The 22,618-nt window shown below is 40.9% G+C and overlaps 2 protein-coding genes across 2 annotated transcripts in view; one reads left to right on the top strand and one right to left on the bottom strand.

Annotated features, from left to right (window-relative positions):
- The window catches only part of LOC124082629 (olfactory receptor 10J3-like), a 155,670-nt gene that overhangs the window by 78,128 nt on the left and 54,924 nt on the right, over positions 1–22,618 (top strand). The window lies entirely within an intron of this gene.
- On the bottom strand, positions 4,555–13,896 carry LOC124082628 (olfactory receptor 10J1-like). Its single transcript, XM_046429102.1, has 2 exons — positions 13,394–13,896; positions 4,555–5,485 (listed from the first exon to the last, which is right to left on the bottom strand). Exons 1-2 carry the CDS (start codon positions 13,894–13,896, stop codon positions 4,555–4,557), a joined length of 1,434 nt encoding a protein of 477 aa, XP_046285058.1.

Raw genomic sequence — 22,618 nt, 5'->3', positions numbered from 1 at the left:
GTAGATGGAAAAGGGAACCTTTATACTTAGGCCATCTGGGACACTATGGAATCAGCTAGAGAAGTCAGCTCTCCCCATAGTGTATTATCACCCAAGGACAAATGTGTCCAATAATGGAACAACACAGCCTGAATCAGGACATGACTTTCTGTTATTTTTAAGGAACACAAAATTACAGAAAGAAGGGTTGGCTTCTCAGGATGGAGGTATGTTGGAGATAAAGCTCAGTTGCTACATAGTAAATGAAAGAAACATCTTTCAAGCAAAGAAGAACGGGAGGAGAAGGTGGATTTGGGGTGACTATCTAGGTTTAAATAGGAATTCTGACCATCTTCAGCTGTTGAACTCTGACTACCTATGACTTATAGATGTCTCATAGATACAGGTTTATGGTTTATGGGACGGAGGTTTTCAGCAGGGATGTTGGAAGGGCACTGGACACATTCAGACCTCACACCATCGGGCAATCAGGAAGTGAGGTGCTCATGTTATCTAAAATTTCAGGTGACAGCTTAAGTTTCAAGAAGTTTTCTTCCAAAGAGAAGTTATGGACCACCATGGAGACCTCAAATATCTGTACTATGTCATCTCGCCCTCTACTGCTAGTGGGGTTTGGTATGTGATTGAGAAGAGGTAGGCTGGGGGACTGGCTGAGAACTTGAATTTAATTTCTTTCATTTATAATTTACATACATCAGTTGAAACAAATCTTTCTTCCTTCTATGCTCCCATTACTTCTTTAGAGCTCCAGTTTAGCACTCATCAATCTGACAAAAATTAGCATAATCTATATATTCATCTCTCTCTTTCTCTCTGTCCAGTGGTTCAACAATGAGCACAATTCACCATTGTGTGCTCAGCTTCTAACACTAAACCTAACAACTTAGTGTCTACTGAACTCTCAAGTCTATTCCAATAAATGATATGCTCAAGTTCGGGACCCCCAAAAGACCACCAGAGACCAAGATCGATGTAAGCAGCAAAGAGGTGTTTATTGCGAGCTAGCTCGGTCCTCCGCGCACACACACAGCAACTGGTGACGCTGAAAGGCCCCGAGCCCAGGGTTTGCAGCAGTTTTATACACTCTTTCGGGAAGGCAGGGACTTCACATACTTCATAGCATCTCTTAGCAAGTCATCACACACCGTGGGAAAATCAAACAACTCTTAACATTGATTAGCACATTCACTGGTAGGAACAAGTTGGGTAGGGGTGATTGGTTAGTACAAGAGGAGGATTCATTTGAATCAATTGGTTTAAGCCAAGAGGGGGGTACGTGCTGAACTACATGGTTTCCCAACACTTTATCAACCACCATAAACTACTGGGAGGGTGATTTGGCATCCCAGGTATCTCCCTGTCTCATGCTGATTGGTGGCTGCTAGGGGGTTGCTATGGGTCCTCACCTAGCCTAACTGAGTCAGGGACAACTGGCACAGCAGATCTCTCCTGTTATTTGTAGATAAGCAACTCAGCAGGGTGGGTATGTGCCTAGAAGTGCTCTGTGGGTTTTTCCAAGGACAAGGGTCACGCCCCTTCCTTGGACAGCTTTGCTCTGAGGTAGAGGCTGATTTCTCAAAAATGGAGTCACATCAGTTTCTCATAAAGACCATGTGTGCTTGTGAGACTCTAACTGCTTTTCTATGATTTGCTTTGATAATGGAGAAGGTGGAAACTCATGCTCCTACAATTGTAGCTGGTTCTGCATGAATTAGACTTCACAGCCTGAGCAGTGCTGGAGATGTCCCTTGTCCACTTAGGTCTCCATGGGCTAGACTGAGGATCCTGGTTTTCTCTCTATGGGGAAAGTCTCAGGATGAGATTTCTGTTTAATCTGGGAAGTTTGAGGACGTGGAAAATTTGAATTTTCTTTTTAACCCTTGATTATTTACATCACTTATCCCCACAATGAGTTGCCCTTGGGTGATAATACGCTCTGGGTAAACAGAAAGAGCCAAAGTGCAAATTCAAATTCAGCCTTCGTTCTTTATTTTATCTTATTATCTGTATAATGGAGAACCTTATTCCTGCCTTTCTCAGGTGTCTTGGGCAAGGGACCACAGACAGTATGGAGAAGTATTTGCTCCCGAAAGTGAAACTGGTCATGAATAGAGACCAGAATGATTCCAAGAAAGGGTGAAATTCTTCTCAGTTATTTAAACCAGCCAAATATTCTGTGAACGGCTAAAACTATTGCACAGATGAGAAAAAGTTTTGTGGCTAGTATCTTCATGGGGTGAGAAAAGGTGTCAAAAGCATTTGATTCTACAATGTCTGACTGTTAAGTTATCTGTTCAAACAAGGTATCTGAAAAACACAAGTGATAAATGCTCTAATAGTCCACGGTAATAAAATGTTCTGAGTGATGTCTGTCAGGAACCGCACAGCCCAGGACCCCAGGAGACAGCCCTGCACAAAGATCAAGACAGTCCTATCGTTCAGGTAACAGGTATTTATTTCACTGAACTCCAGCATGCAAAGCCCATTCTCAGCTTGATGAGATTTTGCTTTATATAGATTGGGAAAAAATATCCCAAGGCTTACATCTTTGTCATTAAATATTAAGCATACTTTGTCAATTTTCTATCGCATTGCATTATAGTGAGATCTGCATAGTTCTCTCTATCCCCCCTTGAAAGACTGGGAACTCCTCTATTCAGGGCATAGTGCAGGGTTTATTTTAACATTTTCCGTGTCTAGCGCAGTGTGTGGCATATCGTAAAGATTGCCTGAATGTTTATTGAATGATGGTTAAACTCTCTAATTTCGGTTCTTTGTTTTTAATTATTCAGGTTTTCTTTTCTTTCCCAGTTAATGACTTCTCTTTGTTACTTTTAGCCACCTATTATGTTCTTAGAGAACCTAGGGTACGGTTTGATTTTTTTTTTCCATTGTCTCTGTTAATTCTCAGAGAGGAGGGTCTGGCAGCTTAGTTGTGCTCTGGAGTGCAGGACACATTTGTCCTTTAGGTCTCTGTATGTTTTGAAGGCTTTTCTGATGAATGGAAGTGAAAGGTGTGTCCCGGTCTGTCCCAAGGTCTGAAGTTCAATCGAGCCACTAACATGACAGCAAGTCCTTCTTTTTGCTGGGTGCTCATCTTCACCTTAAATCACAAACCTACATAATACCCTTTGATCAGTCTGTACTCCAGGCTCTCTCTGATCTTATTCAGCTTCAGTTTACGTTCAGAACATTCCGATCTTTCCTGCGATTCTCATGGTTTGTAGTCTGTAGCTCCGCAGGACACAGCGACTTAGTGTCTCTGTGGAGCTAAGTAAGGATAACAAGGATGTCAAGAATCCAGAGAGAGGCCTCATAATCTTAGTTTTCCCGAGTCTTAGGTGATTCTCACTCTCTAAAAGTAAAAAAAAAAAAAATCCTCACGAAGCCTTCACAGTCTGTCCCCAGACTACCTTCCTGGTCACATCAACTTCCATTCCCTCTTCTCACACCCTGGAGTCAAAACACAGAGTCATTTTTCACTCCTTGAACACTGCTCTTACTTTCATACCCGAGGCTGTATTGTTTCTTCTCTTTGGAAGTCTTTTCCGGCAACTTCAGATAATTGTCAGCCAATCTCTTATCAGTGTTTTAAAACCAGTTCAGACCAAAGGTAACCTCCTCTCCCAACACGTCCTGGTATCTCCAACAGTCTTATTCTCCACCACCATCCCCACCCCCCTTCCTTTTCTTCCTTCTTTCCTCCCAAACCAATCACTCTCTTGGTTGTCTTTTAATCTTTTGTGTGCGTCATTTAAAACAAAGTATTGAAATCATGCTTTTAAACCTGTGTCTTTGCCACAGGACTTTAAGCTTCTTAGAGCCAGACAATAGGGCCTTTTCCTCTTTATGTCCCCAGGATGCAGAGCACAGCCTTGTCCATTATATGCTTTCTGAAATAATGGCAGCTGAGCTGACTCTGAAGGATCTTGGAATGTGCCCTCAAAAGGCCATCATGGCGCTGATGAGATATGGATTGGCTAGAATCTCTAATTAAACTGTCCCTCGTCACTGACTTTAATAAGCCATGCTAGAATCTGAGAGGAGTGAAAGCAGCTAGGATGGGAAATCTATTTACACTAGGCTTGGCCATCCTGAGGCCACCCTCCCTGCCTGCCCTGTGACTTACTCCTTGATATGTCATGTATGAATGGGTTCCAACATGAACTCCACTTTGAGAAACCCTATGAGCTTAAGAAGAAAGGAAAAGACGGGAGGAAACAATTTAAAGTGGGCCTGGGTTCTGTTCTATCGCCTTTGGTAGGTGGAGATTCACAAGGAGCCCAAAAGTTCCAAATCCTCAGCCCTCCTCCTTCCTGACCTTTCCTTCACTTGGATCTGATCTTTATTTATGTATTTATCCCCACAGCAGGTCCATGCTTTATTCAGGGGCTTTATTTAAATGCTTTCAAATTTCCACTTGCATGATGCTGCTGCTTTTCTTGATTCCTGCTCGAGGAGCAGGTCCCTAGAGGTCAAGTGTATGTGACACTTACCCTCATATTCCTACCTCGGGTGGATGTCAAGAGCCTCAGGAGAACCCTTCACAGATTGTCAGGAGTGTTTCCTGCAGATAGCCCTGTACAGAGCATCCCTAACCTCTTTGTTCCTCAGGGTGTAGACCACGGGGTTCAGGAGGGGCGTGATGACAGTGTAGGACACAGAGATCAGCTGGTCCTCATCCCTGGTGTTCTCTGACTTGGGCTTGAGGTAGGCGATGGAGGCACAGCCATAGTGGACAATGACCACTGTAAGGTGGGAGGCACAGGTGGCGAAGGCCTTCTTCCGGCCCTCAGCTGAAGCGATCTTTAGGATGGTGGAGATGATGAGAACATAGGAGATGAAGACCAGGCCCATAGGTACCACTAGCACCAGCACACTGATGACCAAAGTCAGGATCTCATTGACAGTGGTGTCGATGCAGGAGAGCTTCATCACGGGTCGGATGTCACAGAAGAAGTGGGCCACCTTGGTGGCACAGAAGGGCAGTCTGAACACAGCTGACACCTGTGTTACTGCTACAATTAGGCCAATGCTGCAGGCCCCCCCCACCAGCTGGAAGCACACCCTCTTGTTCATGATAATTGTGTATCTCAGGGGGTTGCAGATGGCCACATAGCGGTCATACCCCATGGCTGTGAGCAGGAAGCAGTTAGTGATCCCAAAGGTTACAAAAAAGAACATCTGTGTGGCACAACCTGCCAACGATATGGACTGGCTCATACCCACAAGACTGGATAGCATCCTTGGGAGAATGACCAATGTATAGACGGTCTCTGAGGTGGATAGCATGCTTAGAAAGAAGTACATGGGTGTGTGAAGATGGCGGTCAATTCGGATGATGGTCACAATGATGACATTGCCTGCTAGCGTGAAGATGTAGAGTTTAAGGAACACCACAAAAAGGGTCATCTGGTGCTCATGGAAACTGGAGAAAGCTTGGAAAGTAAACTCAGTGATGATAGAGTAGTTTTCTCTCTTCATTAAGTAGTCACAAAATCTGAAGGGTGGAAGAATAAAAGTTATATAGTTTCAGGAGTTTAAGCGCCTTTCTGAAATTGATTGAATTAAGTTCTCAGCTATAAATCTGGGGACACATTTCATAGGGGATTCAAGTTAATCCCTGAATTTACTGAAAAAAAACATTTTTTTTTTTTGCTCTGTGGTCATCTGTTTTGATTTCCTACACATTTGAGAATTGGGTGATCTCTTTTCTCTAGGCGTAGAAGTGCACGTTCCTACTTCTCTCCTTCTCTTCCTCCCTCACATATGGAATGCCTTCCTCCTTTTCTCCACGTACATAATTCTTCACCATTCTTCATAGATCAGTGCAAATTTCCAGTGCTCCCTAAAATTATATGATATTCAGATGTTCTCATGTTTATTTGGATTATTTTATACCCCATCCTTGCAGTGTCTTCTCACACAAACAAAGACTTTATAATACCTCTTACATCTTTTCACATCACACTAACTCAGGATTATGCATGAATTAGATGCTTGGAATATGATATATCAAGAAACATGTAATGTTTTGAACAACCAACAATAAAAAATTAAAAAAAAAATTAGATGCTTGGAAACAATCATTTAGGGATGGACCGGAGAGTTGTGTTTTTTTTTTTTTTTTTTTTTTTTTTTTTTGAGACTATGAGTCATCCCTCTTACACATCCACATCCTTTAGGAAGTAGAGGCAAAGAAAATGCAGAAAGGCTCATCTTGTTTTTAAGAAGAAAAAGACAAAACTTAACCAATCACCAACCTCTCCCAACTGCTGTCTGAATGATGGAAGTCTGCTGACAGTTCACAGCCCTGATTCACGTATGTTATAAACTGTGCTACATCTTTACCTTCCCTAAACTAGAAAGCAAATTTACAGCCAATACAACTTTGAGAGTAGACATACACCTACTCTGCAGAGGTAAACAATTGTTATTGGGAAAGATGCAGCAAATTCAAGTATCCCTTACCTAAAGTAAAAGCAGTTTCTGAATATATATATAAAAAATAGAGCTACAATAAGAATACATCACTTTGTTGAAGGATGGGGATGAGTGCAATTTATGTAATATTTCAAATTTTTGTCTCCTTAAACAGTAACCTCCTGTAGGGTATTTAAATTATATTCTGATTTGCTTATGCATATTCAGAAAGTGACTTTTTACATAAAGTAAATCATATCAGTGATGAAGGTTAGGAGGCACGGAGACTTTCTTCAAGTTTATAAAAATCTATTTAACAGGATTTGATGACCAGCTGTTTATCATTTACACTAAGAATATTAAAAGAGAGTAAAGCTGCAGTAGAAAATATTTTTCAAAAGAGAAAAATCACTTGACACTAAAATATATGGACTAACGACATTTTTATCTTCTGTGAGGCCTCTGAACAAAAATTAGGCAGTGGTCCAGCTGTGGGGTGGTATGCCACCTTCTCAGTGATATCTGGAATGCTGGGGAGAGCTATGACTGTTATGATGACCGTTATGGGTGCTACTGGCAATTGGTAATGCTAAATGTCCTGCAATACGTGCAGTGGTCCTTCCCAAGGAAGAATTATCCTATCCCAAACACCCCTAGAGTTCCTATCGAGAGATGCTTGGGTTAGAGGGTCATCTGCTCTGACTGAAGTCTGTCTTGAGGTAGAAGAATGGCTACCATGACATGATTAGCATCTTCTACCTTTGAAAGCCTCTGCTTCTTCAGAGGAAATCAAGGAAAGGAACACATCCTAAGTCAGCTCACGAATAACAAACTTTATTTCATCCCATTCTCTTAAGAGCACTTACATGACTCTGCCCAGTCCTGAAGCACAAAGGAGAGCCGGCTGGCTGGAGGAGACCAAGGAGGAAAGACTGAAATGCTGGGCTCCCTCGGTCACAGTGAGAAGGCACAGGGAAGAGCCAGGTGAGCAGGAGGACTGTGAAGGGGGCTGAGCTGGGCAGGCAGGGGAGAAACACACTCTAATAGGAGTGTGGTCAGGGAATCAGGCATTCTTGTGTGGAAGGGTCTTTGAAGCCAGGAAAGATGCTCTCTAAGGATCAGCAATTGGGCTTCTGGGAGTCACTCCCTGAAGACACACTGAGAGTCATCCTGGGGTTGGGAGAATGCAGGCAGCAGGTTCCTGGAGGCCTCATTATGTGTGAGGCTCATTTACCCAGTTGCCAGGTTAGTGTTTTGAGACCCTACAAGTTTTTGCTTCAAGTGGAAAGAAGCAGTTGAGAAAACTGGCTAATTTGTTTGAGTTTTACTCACTTGAATAAGCACATTTGTGTTTCGTTTGTTTCAGATGGGACTTGGAAATCCATAGTGACAAATCTATGCAGCTCAAGCCTACAGCTATACTGTCTTGGATCTCAGGAAGTTTAGGCCTTTGTACTTTTAGGCAGGAATTCTATGCATTATAATTAACTTTGGAATTAAAGTAGTCAAATACAGCCATGGTCTTACAGAGGACCGTTTGCCGCAGTCCAGCTGCACAAAATAATCAGGGGGTGACGAGGAACTTGTGTAGATTGATACAGCAGGAGTGGGAGCCGTTTATTGTAGGACAGGAGGGGTATATATACATTCCACACAGCTTATCCTAATTAACATAAACTAGATACAGCAGTCAACCAATAAGAAATCTCCACACTTAATGGCTCGCTGGCGTTACTTCTCAAACCACTCCCTCTGGCAAAATGCCAGGCGCCATCTTGACTTGTTTACAGACTCTAACAACCGTTCACACTGCTTGTGCTTTCCAATGTCATTCAGTATTGAAAGTGCAGTCTAGACCCAGAGATTCTCTCTTTGGGGTAAGGAAATAGAGATGAGCCTTTTAATACTTTTCTCTTTACCTGGCCTTCTCTCTTTTTTCCCCTCCATTTATCAAACTTCTACTAGTTTCTCAATAAAAAAAACAAAAGCTCCAAATTAACTTTCCATTAAAGACTCCCATGAGTTGTTAGTTTAATCGCTTCCTTAGCAATTTCTTTAACATGACGTGCTTATCTGTGCCCATCCATTCTTTAAGGAATTAGCGTATGCCAGACCCTGTCCAAGTTGCTGGACATGCAGAAATGAAAAAGATGCTGTACTAACCTTTAAGAAACTCACAGTTTAGTTGCAGGTAATAGAAAATCATAATAAACGGACATGAGGGCTGTAGTCAGTTCTTGATTAGACTCAGACTGATTATGGGAAAGATAATGGCATCAGTAAAGGGAGACCAGGTTACAAAGCATTTTAGAGTATTTGGGTCTTACCACTTGTAAGAACCTCTTAAGTGATTCTCACTTATCCCTTCTGTTCCTGGACTTCAAGGTTCCTTAGCGGTTGGCCTCTTAAGGGAGTGAACTTCTACACCACAGTCACCCTGTGCCCTGTTGCTATCTATCCAGTGATCTTGCTTCCTTCCTTGAAAAAGACATAGCCAGCACTGAGATTTGGTAGATTGATCTGGCAGCAGCGTGCAAATGGATTTGAGATTGGTGAGAAGAAGCAGGGAAACCAGCTAGGCGGCTGATGTAACAGAGATAATTGGGATTGATCTAGAGGGGTGGTAGTCGTCCCAGAGAGAAGGGATGGATGTGAGAGACATTTGAAGAAATCAATAGAGCTTGTACCTGAATCAATGTGTGGATCAAGAGAGAGCAAAGAACCAATCATTTTATAAACTACTCTTACCAGGCTCATTCATGCCAACTCCCTGATTATTCGCAAATATACATAGCTTCCTATTGTAACAGATCATCAAAAAATTATTTCTATATTAATGATCTATCGTTAGATGAAATTGGTAGCCATGAGATCTCAACAAGAAAGGAGTAGGGTTGGGAAAAACAGCCAAATGCTTTATAATGTTATTGCTTTGGGGCAATTGGAAAGATCTTGGAAATGAGGAACTGGGTTGATGATATAAAAATGTGGTGCCTGATGAAAAAGGAAGGTATTTAGCTTCAACAGCAACTAAATTTATTGAACACTTTCTCATATAGTTTGTCTCAATCCTCCAAATGACCCTGTGAAGTCGGCAGTATTATTTCAAATTGTGCATGAGCGATGTGTGAGAAGCCTTGCCATCAACTGTAAATATATTGGGATTTGGTGCTTATGGAAACAAAAATTGCAAAACAACTAAAAGAACCTGATATAACCTCTCCTGGTTCTGCAAATTACTTTATTTGGGGACCAGATTCCAGTAGGTCTTATAGTGGTTGTTCATGATATCTTTTAGCTTAGGATCCCAGTTAAAAACTTCCCAAAACTTTGGAATTGTGAATGGGAGGCTTTCGAGGTCCTGAATGGAACTCACAACAGGTCTGACATTCCTAAAGTCATGTCCCCTTCTGCACTGCCTCCCATTCTATTCCTGCAGCATAGAGCTGGAGTATCCAACTTTTCTGCATGTGAAAACTCCTTTTCAGTTTCAAAATATTTCATGGACCTTCAACTCAATAATAGCTGTATAATAACAGTTGTACTTTTTATACCTATTGATAGAAAAAAACCAAATTCTGAAAAAGAAAGTTATGGATTTAGTAATTGGTGCTTTCAAATGAATTAAAGCTACATTTGAAAAGAGTTGCATATGCTTTTGTAAGGATGCATTCATCTGCATAAGAGGAATGATGTACGCAGGAATCCTGGGACTCCTCGCAGTGACTCTGACGTAGATAGTAGGGAAGAAGAAATAATATGAGAGTTATTTGGTAAGCTGTAGTGAGCAAAGCATAGGAGATGGGAATCTGGAGGAGAAATGCAGACAGGTGGTGGCTGAGTGGTTTATTAACACACGGCAGGTGTATCCAGGAAGTATTTCTTAGAAGACCATGAGAGAAGAGTTTTCTTTCAATGGAATGTGGATCAGGGACCATAGGAGAAGCCCATTTACAAAGTTCTGAGGGAATTCCCTCACTCTACCTTGTTAAAACTGTGGCTCGGGGCTGAGGCTGGGGCTGGGGCTCAGTGGTAGTGCACTTGCCTGGCATGTGTGAGGCACTGGGTTTGATTCTCAGCACCACATAAAAATAAATAAAAATAAAGATCTGTCAAATATATATATATATAAATAAATAAACTGGAGCTCTTCCTTTAAGTGCATGACTTAATATTGACCTCAGAGTGATCTTGAGCAATACCTTTGTGTGTGTGTTTGCAGGGAGTTGGGGGTATGAAGGAGGTATTAACAGCTATCACTGTATCCCATGTGCTAGGAAATATTATTTCATGACATTACTGGCTCCTCACAGTAACCCTATGAAGCTGATATTGTCAGCCTTACTGTACACCTAGAAAAAAAATGCCATGCAATTTAAGTCACTCTTCTTAGGACATGTGTGTATAATGGAGGATCTAGGGTTGGGACGCATGTCTCTCTGGGTCCAAAGCCTGTGCTCTGTAGACAATATCATACTGCTCAAGTACATCCTACCCAAGGTTATTAGTTCTTGGAAGAGTTACTGTAAACAATAACAAAGGGAGAGAGGATAGGTATAGGTATCTACCTAGAGGATAGGTATATATAGGTTAGTCTTCTGACAGATCCTGAACCCTATCATTTCCCATTGATTGGGAATCAAACCCAGTGCCTCACACATACCTATCAATTCCCAGTGGCCTTTGATCCAGTTCGGACTCCTTTTTCTCCTTTCTTCTTTGTGATTTGCCTGAGTGGAGAGAGGATGCACCAAAATATTCACGGGATAAAAGAATACTATGAAATACAATTTCTAAATGTCCAGACTGATTTCTGGTACCTAAAGACATTCTTAATAGGATTTGAGATATATATATATCTCCATAGTTTGGGGGCCTCTTCTTCTAGAAGTATGAAATAGCATGATTTCGTTGTTTATTGTAAAGGAGAAGGCTGGTTTAAAATTGTCATTGTGCGCCTGTCATGCAACTACAGATTCTGGGATTACATTGCTTATGTTTAAATCCTGATTCTATCACTTGTGAACTGAGTGACCTTTAGGAATTCACTTATCTCTTCAGGTCTCAGTTTTCTCACCTGTAAAATAAGGATAATAAATAACCTACCCCTTAGATTTATGGTGAGGATTAAATGAATACAGTGCTTAAAATAATGCCTACTGCCTAAGATACTTTCAACAAGCATACCAAAACAGGGTACCAAAACAGGATTCACAAAGTGGAACAATTAGACTGAAAGTATTAAAATAATGAAGTAAAAGAGGAAGGAAGGGCTGTCTGCCAGTCCTCGTTGTATTTTAGCTTCCCATAGCCGTCTTTTTTCCTTCTTTCTTTTCATAAATATTTATGTTCCGGGCACTGTTAAAGGTGCAACAGATGTAAAGAGAACGCTCAGAGTGAATCCAGAGTCCGCAGCTATGTACACACAGATACCACCTTGCTGAGACTGGGTTTTCTAGAAGCAGAGCCTGAGACAAGGACTTGGGTACAAGGGGTTGATCCAGGCAGTGGTCTCAGAGAAAAAAAGGGAGAAGGAACACAGTGGGACAGGGAAGACCTCAGCAAGGATGTGGGTCTCAGCTGGAGTCTGACTTGAGCCTGGTGTAACAGAGAGGGCTCTCAAAGTGACTGCTAAAATTGGTCTCGTCTCGAGGCAAGGTAAGTGGCCTGTTGTACCTTCTGAATCATTCAGACATTCATCATGGGCTGCCCTTGGTGGAGGTGGGGTTGGTATCCTCTTCTCTGTTAGCCAAGGTCAAGTCTTCGAAGAAGAAGACAGCTGTGAGCGATTAGCATTTAACATTCATGTCAATGAAGGATGGGTGCCCCCAGCCCAGCAAAGGGGCTCTGGGCAAAGCCTCAACAGAGTCCACTGTACTACTCAGAGTATCTGGGGAATGAGAACAGGGAGTGAAATACGGGGGCTCTTCTTTTGTAATTCTCAAAGATGCTGGAAGACATTTTTATGGTTTTTGCTCAAGCTGCTCAAAACAAAACCTCTTCGACCCGTTTGTAAACTGGAGAGCCTTTACCTGACAGCATTCTAGGGTTTACACACATAGTAATAGGCACAAGGTAAATAATGAGTGAATTTGTTGTTGTTGATCATAGTGTGAAGTGTAGCATTGAAGGTGTCACGCATAAACCTGTCATTTCAGTGCCCTGATTTTCACACAGAGGCCAGGTTCCACTTACCTAAGTTCCTGTGAAATGCTACGTATTTCCCCCACCCTCCCTATTGGTTTACTATGACTTGTGCCGAGAATAACAGGAATAATGTTTAACATTTTTGATACATGGGTATGCCTTGTCTTATTTGATTTTCATGGAGCTTGGCAAACCCATCTGTCCAGCTGGGCAGATCCCTCCAGTTCTTCTTTCATTATTTTCCTTCTTTGTTTTGCTCTTTCCTGCTCATTCCTAGATGCTTCCCAGACAGGCACCGGGTACCCTCACACTATCTTTTCCAACTGGCTCCTTCACCGTGACTCTTCACTGAACTCTTCATTTTATTGCTATATTGAGACTGATCAGCACCTAAGAAAGGGGTTTTCTTCCCAAAGCTCTGAGTAAGGCATCCTTGACCTCCTTGTTCCTCAGGCTGTATACAACAGGGTTCAGCAGTGGGGTGATGACGGTGTAGGTCACAGAGATGAGTCTGTCCTGCAGGGAATTCTGGGATTTGGGTTTCAGGTAGATGAAGGAGGTACAGCCATAATGGACAATAACTACTGTGAGGTGGGAGGCACAAGTGGCAAAAGCCTTTTTCCGGCCCTTGGCTGATGCCATCTTGAGGATGGTGGTGACAATCAGGACGTAGGAGATGAAGATTAAGACCATGGGCAGAACAAGGACACAGAGACTGATGAGCAAAGTGATAAACTCTTTGATGGTGGTGTCAGCACAGGCAAGCTTCATTAGGGGCCGGATGTCACAAAAGAAGTGGGAAATGATGTTGGCATCGCAGAAGGGCAGGCTGAAGACAGAAGACACCTGAATGACAGCAGTGCTCAGGCCAATGGTCCAGGATCCACTTGCCAGGTGTGTACACGCCCTTTTGCCCATGATGACTGAATACCGTAGGGGGCTGCAGATGGCCACGTATTGGTCATACCCCATGGCTGCGAGCAGGAAACAGTTGTTGACACCAAAAGTGAGATAGAAAAAGAGCTGGGTGGCACAGCCCGGAACGGAGATGGTTTGTTGGGGCATGAGAAGGCTGGACAGCATTCGGGGGATGATGGCCACAGTGTAACAGGTCTCGGATATGGACAGCACACCCAGGAAGAAGTACATGGGTGTGTGAAGCTGATGACTGATATAGATGACTGTCAGGATGACAGCATTACTGGCAAGAGTGAGCAGGTATAAGACCAAAAAGACCACAAAGAAGATGAGTCTGTGATGCCACCCAAAGATGGAGAAGCCTTCAAAAGTAAACTCTGTCACAACCGTGAAATTGGGTCTTGACATTGGAGAGAATCTGGGTCTGAAAGAGACAAAGTTGGAAAACTGAGAGTCTGGGTTGGAAGTAGTAGGCTGGCCCAGGGTCGTCACCATGTGCAGTAACTCCAAAAGAATGTATCTCTGGGTTTCAGAAGTTCTCAACATTCAGATACTGGCCAAGCACTCAAGGACCTCTGAAGTTTCTCAGGGTCCTGGTAAACATACAGTGGAGAGACAAGGAAAGAGTCACCAGCAACATCTAGCTGATTGGCTCCTCTGCGGTGATGCTCATTGGAGATGCTCATTGAGCTGTTTCCCCGCCCTTTCAGACTGCCAGCTGATGATTGGCTCACAGCAGCCCCAGCAACATCTAGCTGATTGGCTCCTCTTCGGTGATGCTCATTGGGTTGTTTCCGCACCCTTTCAGACTACGGAGCTGCTCATTGGGGGACTTTTTTGGCTCCGCCCACGTCACCCAGCCAATCGGCCTCAAGAGCAGGAGGAGTAGGGGTGGGAGAGGCTTGTGGGAAGCCAGTGGTGGCAGTTGGGCTCTGAGGGTTTTTCCTGAGGAGCTGTTTTGTTTGGCGTGTGTGGGTCTAAAAATAAAGTTTGTTTCTTTTGACAAGTGGCTCCTGAATTGTGCCCAGCCAGACTGCGGCAAAGAGTAAAGACATAAAAGGAGTGCTAGAAACCCTGGACTAACTCAGCTAGAAGTAGATGTGAATGAGAGAAGGCACTAGAATGCATGTGCACAGTCATGCATCTCCACCAAAACTCCTCTGGTTTGAACCAGCCGTGTATCAGAGACCCACTGCAAAGAGAGTCATTTAAAGTGTGAGTGAGGGTGCCGTAGTCCGGCTGGGTTAAATAACCGAGAGGTGACAAGCAACTTGAAGGTTGAATCGGGAACTACTTTATTGCGAGTGAACTCAGCAGGAACTGAGAACTCAAAGTAGCGGGCACCCAAGGTAGCAGGAGCCGCTTCTCTGCCGGACTGCAGAGGTACATATACCCAACTAATTACACACAGGTTAACTTAATTGACATCATCTAGACACAGCAGTCAGTCATTAAGGAATCCTCATCATCTTAATGGCTCAGAAACCACTCCTCCTAGCATACTGCCAGGCGCCATCTTAACTTGGTTGTGGCCCTCATCATGAGGGGGCTGGGGATGTGGCTCAAGTGGTAGCACGCTCGCCTGGCATGCGTGGGGTACTGGGTTTGATCCTCAACACCACATAAAAATAAAATGAAGATGTTGTGTCCACTGAAAACTAAAAAATAAATATTTTTTAAAAAAGAGTGAGTGAGTGCAAATCAGGGACAAATCATATGTGAGGCACACTCCTGGCGGGCAAAAGACCACCTCCAATTCTGTTCCAAAGGGCTTCCACTTGGTAAATCAATATGCAACACACTGCCTCCTCTCACAGTTAAGATTCAAAATGTTTTAATGTCTGTAATAATGCAGTGAGAAGAAATACTGCTTTTTTATCCCTCTTGAGAAGCACACAGGGTGTAGACCCAGAACATTCTCTGGTCCATAATCTATCCTCTTTTCAATCTTACTTCCCTTCTTATGGCTTCCAGACATCAGATTTTTTTAATAAAGCAATCACAGTTTTTAATTTATTTGCATGCATAGGAAGAAAGACTTTTCCTACATATTATACATCAGCACTGCCCAGTAAAAATATGGTCCAAGCCACATATGTAATTTCTAATTTTCTAATATCCACATTAAAAATAAAAAACAATGGAAATTCATTTTAACAATATACTCTAAACCAATCTGTATAAAATATTATTTTAATATGTAATCAATGTAAAAACTATTCATAGGATATTTTGTACTCTTCTTTTCAAGCTAAGTTTTTGAAATATTGTGTGCATTTTATACTTATAGCCAATATCATATCAGACTATTCATATTTTAAGTGCTCTATAAGTGCACCTGATTATTGGCTAACGTATTGGGCTGTGTACCTCAAGAACATAAGTGATTTCTGTTTTCATCTCTTTTCTTTTCTATAGTTCTAATTTTATCTTCAGAGAAAAATTAGCATTTAAAATAAATAATTAGAATAGAACAAAGGAAAAATATGGGTTTTGGAATCAGAGACCTAGACAGTGGGTTATGAATCTATTATTTTTCTAATTTATTTGGTGTTCTTTGAAGGCCGGGGTCCAACAGGACATATGTAAACACATTTTAGAGAGACTTGTCTACCATGAGGGATAATAGTGATGTCAAAAGATGTTTAACTCCTGGGCAAGTGGTATTATGTGAAACAATTTAGCATTAATTTATATCTATTACACATATGCTGGAAGTAATAGTTGAAAGAGTAAAACTTAACCCCAGAAAGAGTTGTTTTGTCACTTGTAATCAGTTTTATAAAGTTGACAACCAGATTAGACAGGGCAAACAAGCTGTCCATATTAATGACTAAGTTCCATAAATATATTAGAATCATGCTTCACCAATTTCTAGACATAGAAAGTTCTAATATATTTAAGTTCAAGTTCATACCTTTAAATTTATTTAAGACATTGCTTTCAAATTGCATGAGTATTTAGTCTTCTTTGGGGGAGTTGATTGGTTAGTTAGCTGGTTGGTTGGTTAGTTGGTGTTTTGGAACTTGGATGTAAAGATTTGAGTTAATTATATTTGACAATTCATGGCATGTAATCACCAAACAAGACTGTTTTCTTTTTTATTATGTGTTCTTTTTAGATATACATGACAGTAGAGCGTATTTTGGCAGATTATACATACATGGAGCATAACATTCTAATTAAGATGGTACTCTTTTGGTTGTACATGATACATCACTCAGACTCCTTCCTATGTTAAGGGGAGTTTCTGCTTCTACTTTCTAATCTCCCATTAAGCACAATAAAGGCTCTGAAACTTTGAAGTCCTAGCAACTGTAAGACAACAGTGATTAAAAACAACAAAATATTTAAGTTCATGGTAATCTCTAGCTTTAACCCCCATGTAAATAGGAAGATGCCTGATTTTCTTTGCTCAATTCATTTGTCTCCATTTGCTCACCTATAAAATAGAATAAAAATACATACTCCATACCGTTGCTATGGAGATTATAGGAATTACTGTATGTAAATTGCTAAACTCAGTACTCACACAGGAAGACAATACACTAAATTTCTGTGCCCTCTTCACCTGTCTTCCTCATCCCCAACTCTTCACAGCTCTGGAATCTGCTTGAGTGTGTGTGTGAGTGTGTGTGTGTGTGTGTGTGTGTGTGTGTGTTTCTCACTCTTTCTCTCTCTTTCTCATGTTCATAGATTATTGTTCTTATTAATTTCTCTAATCCCTAGCAAATGTAAAGTCCAGTCCTCATTTTCCCCATCTGTCTCCCATCCAACTCTGAAATTCTGAAAAGATTCTGAATATTTAGGGATGGGGGTGGGGATGTCTGGAATTGAATCAACCCACAGCTACATCACAGTGACCTTGGAAATGTTTAGGCCTCGGTTTTCTCACCTGTAAGATGAAGGCTGTACTGATGTGAGAATCCCACGTGAATATGCTTATATAAGGCATTTAGCCGAGACTGGCATGGAGTGTGCTGTTAATAAGGACATTACAAAATCTGAATGTTTTAGGCCATTGTTTTATCTTCCATTGCTTCACATGGAGCGATAAATTGATACTTTTCTCCCAAGCCTGACTTCAGGGGTAGAAGGTAGTCTTCATCCAGCTAACATTGGTGGGGCAACTTGCAGTTTGGAGGAAGCTTTTCTATCCTTTATAGACATGAGGAGATAGCAGGGAAAGAAAGACAATTTAAAGGAGAGAATCCTAAGGATTGGGGGAAGGGTCTGGATGGTGATGGGCATAGGTGAGTCATTCCCAGCATTCTCTCCAGCCCCACAGAATTCCTGCATGATCCCTTTGTCTGGGTCCTTCAACCCTGCACTTACACAACAATGATACATCAGCCAGCCATTCATTGACCTGTCTTCTTGACTTCTTGTTGATGTATGGGACAGGAAATGGAGAAAATTGAGAGGACTTCTCTGCTCAGAGAAAATGCCCTTTCCATTCAAAGAGGGGAAAATTAGGTTCATTTAACCCAAATTGGGTATTCCACTACTTGCCTGCAGGCCCACATATTAGGCATGAGATAGTGTAGAGACAGCTCTAGATGTTTCCAGTTCCCCTGGAATTGACATCAGGACAAGGTGACATCAGGAAGATCATATTCTGGGATAAATTGACCAATTAAGCCATTTGAAAGCTGTCTGAGGGTCTCTAAGGCTACACCTTTTCTATGTGATTATTTTTTCAGTATTTATGTTTTTTGATTTCTAACTTTTGTAGTACAAGAGTACAGTCATTTTCCCCACCTGCCAATATTCTCAGGAAAGAAAAGAAAAAGAAAAAGTGATATTCCATGAGACAGGGGTTATAAGGCCATGTCTAGTTACAGAACAAGAATCCTTGCTTCATCAAATCAATGAAAGGGACTTACGGCTCACTGGGCAGGGCTGAGACTCCTTCCAGATCAGAAGAACAAGGCTCAAACCCACTATTTCCAGAAGGCCTATACATCACACAGAGAGTCTTTCAAAGGGATGGACTAGAACTCACCTGGGTCTTTCAGTTAATTCTTTGCCCCTATTAGTGAGATCCAGGAATAACAAACAGAGAGAGCAACACTGAGCTCCCTGTGCCTCCCCAGAGTCCTGTTTTTTTAAGCCTGGATTGCAGACTGTCAGAGGGGAACAATCTCCTCTGTCCCAGGACTCTGGGTCCCTTCCCCAAGCCATAGTGATGGTCCCCAAGGCAGCAATAGCAAGATTCAGACACCATGATGTCTGGGGATCTCATTATACAGGGACTCATCAACCCGGAGATTCTGAGTTTCCCAAAGGAACAAAGCTTTTGCATCATCAGGACATGCACTTGCCCTGTTCACGGGATGGAGAAGACTTCTTGCCTCTTGATTACCATTATAGACAGAGCCTTCAAACCCAACCATGGGTAAGGATGAAGCCTCCTTAGGCAGGTCTCTCACGCTCCAATGTCTCTCTGTCCCAAGAACTAAATGATTCTATCTCTGAGGTCCCTTCAACTTGAATACTCTAAGAATTATGACTCCTTCATTTATTTATTCCTTCAACAAATGCTCATTGGTCATGTCTCACATGCTGAGGACACAGAATGTAACAGAAACTAGGGATACTGCCTCTGTGCTGCCTGCCAGTTCTGCTGACCTGGTTGTATCTGGATATGACCAGGTATGACCTAGGAAAAGCTGAGGCCCAGTATTTCTCTCCCAGCCTTGAGTCAGTCAGCAGATGCAGCCTTGCGTGCCTTACCCGAGGTGAACCCAAGACAGAGCTTTCCAAACCTAGGAGGAGAATCAGCTATCAAATCCACCAGGTTCCTCTGGGATTTGGGCTCTTCGGTAATTCTGAGTTCTGGTGCCCTGTTTATGACTTTCTCTTAGAGACTCAAATAGCAGGAAAAGTTCCCTTTCTAAATCCCAGTGTTCTGAGAAATAGATAACATGAGAGTCAAGCAGTTCATTGTGGTATCTTGACAAGCCAAGTCAAGAGAAGGTGACATGGTGTCGTAGTCGACATTCAGTTCACTCCATGTACTCTCTTTCAAGGTCCTCCAACATTGACCACAAGAAATTGGAAGGATCGATGGCTCATAAGCCATGAAGAGTCAGAGTCCCACTGCTGAGAGATGAATGCACAGTTTGAGAAGGGCCAGTAGTGACCTCATTACAGCCATTTCCAATCCCTTCAGGGAGCAGCCAAAGGAAGGTGTAAAGTGGGCAGCAGGTCTTATCCAGATCTTGAAATCATATACTAATTTTGGGCCTGATTTATCAACTGGTTCCTTTTCACAGTTATTTCCCCCCCCTATTTAAATATATAACCAATTGAAATTGGACACAGAATGGAGTAGAAATCCATAACAAGGGAAAGAAAACCCTGATGGGGAAATTATGAACTGCAAAAATGGTTGATTATTTCTTTAAAACGTGATTATTATTATTATAGGTTCTTCTGAAATAGGATGGATTTAGTCTGAAAAAGACTGAAAAACTCTGGAGTGAATGGAGTTTTTTTTTTTTTTTTCTGAAGAGCAGAAAATAAATTGATGATTACATCGTCTGTACATTCTGACAGTTCTTCCCCCCCCCCCATTCTGATTTTTACATCTCTTATTTATTTTGACTTCTTTCATTTGCTGGTGAAGTATAATATCGAATGCTAGCAGTTAAGGAGGTATTTTTTTTTTCTTTTCCTGGATTTTCATTTAAATGCTTCTCACATTTCATTCATCATTAGCTGTGGCACTTGTTATAGATCCCTGGCAGATACCTTTTATCAGATGAAGGAAGCTCCTTTCTATTCCTGGCTTGTTTGCAAGTTTATCATGAATGAGCTGTTAAACTTTCAGCTAGTTCCTTTTCTGCATCCATTGACATATATTACATGCTCTTTATTCTTTAATTGGTTAGGGGTGAATTACATTAATAGAGCATTCTAATGTTGGCGCCTTCATATGTTTTTAAGACTAACCCTGGTTGGTCTTTTTATACACTGTGGAATTCAATTTGCTATTTTTTCATCTATCCATTATTGGCTGATAATTATCTTTTCCCATTTTATCTATTTTTGGTACCTGAGGTTCAAAATTAGCAATCTCTTTAAATGCTGGGGGAAGGATCACACCCTTCTATGCTTCTTTTTTTTAATTTTTTTATTGGTTGTTCAAAACATTACAAAGCTCATGATATATCATCTTTCATACATTTGACTCAATTGGGTTATGAACTCCCATTTTTACCCCAAATACAAATTGCAGAATCACATCGGTTACACACTCACATTTTTACATAATGGCATATTAGTGACTGTTGTATTCTGCTACCTTTCCTTTCCCCTACTATCCCCCCTCTTCTATGCTTCTTAAGTTGTTTTCACTACTACCATTTCCATTTTGGGGATTATTATTCTAATAAATTTTCTATTTCTTCCTGATGTAATTACATATATATAATTTATATTTATATATCTATACGTAGTTATATACACGCATGTAAAATACATGTGATATGCATCTGCTGACCACCATTTTATACTTTTTCAAATAGATTGGTATAAAGTTGCTCAAGGGCTAATTTTTTCCTTTTTTTTTTTTTGTGGTACCAGGGATTGAACTCAGGGGCACTCAACCACTGAGCCACATCCCCAGCCCTATTTTGTATTTTATTTAGAGACAGGGTCTCCCTGAGTTGCTTAGCGCCTTGCCATTGCTGAGGTTGGCTTTGAACTCCCAATCCTCCTGCCTCAGCCTCCCAAGCCACTGGGATTACAGGCGTGAGCCACTGTGCCCAGCTAAAGGGCTGCTTTTATGGACGTTTTATCTGTACCTGTTCTTATATCCTTTCTTCTTACTTTTTTGTTGTTGTTGTTGTTGGTTGTGTTCCTCTGATTTTTGTTGATCATGAGTGTTGAAAATTTCATTTCTATACGAATGTACTCAAAAATCTAAATTTTAAAAAAATAACATTTTTATTCTTGTAGTTTTCTTTACTTTTGCATCTTAATTAATTTTTCTCTCATTATTATTGGTTGCTACTTTTTTTCTGTGTTTATTTTATTATTTTTCAAGCCTCTTGAATTAAAATCTTCATTTATTATTTTTCAGTAAATATATATATTTCTTTCTGAAAACTTCTTTGGATGTCCCTTTTTAGTTTTGATATGTACAACTTTTGTTAAGATGTAAAACTATGCCAATTTTATTTTTTCATTTACTTACAGTTTATTTAGATATGTATATTAAGAGAACAAGCTTAATAGGGGAATCAAGAGCTCAGATCCTTGGGCTTGAGTACCCTGAGTTACCAGTTATATAACTTTGGAGAAATTACCCAATTTTTCTGAGCCCCAAATTTCCATATTTGAAAATGTGATAAATATTGGATGAGTAAATACTTCGAAGTCCTTAGAAATATGGCTAGCATATAGTAGGTTCTATGTAAACATTTATTAGATAAATAATTAGATCCATGAAGAAAGATAATGGAGGAGGGTTTGGTCACTTTTTTTCTTTTGGTGAATTTCTTACTTTATTGCAGTGTGGTGCATGAGTGTACAGTATCAATGATGAGGCATCTTCTTGAGATCAAAGAAATAAACATTTTCTTTATAAAGGGTAGATTATCAAGTTTATCATCATTATAACACATTTAAGCCCTATTGGCCCTTTGATTATTTGATTAGTCAGTTTCCAAAAGAAATGTTTTGATATCTCCTTTTGTGATTGTTTGCCAATTTCTCCTGGTAGTTTTATCATATTTTTTGCATAATCCATTTTGAAGCTATGCTGTTAGAACCTTATAAATTTATGAATGGAAAATCTTCCTGGTGAAATATTTAATCAATATTATAAGTCCCTTAGTGGTTTTCACTTTGAATAATACCTTTTCTGCTATTAGTGATATATCAGCTTTCTTTTTTTTCCCCCTGCGTTTGCCTTAATACCACTTCAATTTCTCTAATTTTAACTTTTCTGTGTCACATTATTTTCGTATACATTTTGAAATAGTGAATTAAATTGTCAGATTACTAATATTCAGTCTGAGAGCTTCTTCATTTTAAATAGCTAGCTTAATCCATTCATATTTATTATAATTAGATAAATTATTGGATGTTACTGTCATCACATTTTATATCTTGTTTACTA

Source organism: Marmota monax, unplaced genomic scaffold (genome assembly GCF_021218885.2).
Source record: "Marmota monax isolate L192 unplaced genomic scaffold, Marmota_monax_Labrador192_F-V1.1 WCK01_AAM20220418_F8-fsc00145, whole genome shotgun sequence".
NCBI lineage: Eukaryota > Metazoa > Chordata > Mammalia > Rodentia > Sciuridae > Marmota > Marmota monax.
Note: the sequence above shows the minus strand (reverse complement) of the source record. Positions and strands in the feature narration are given on the sequence as shown.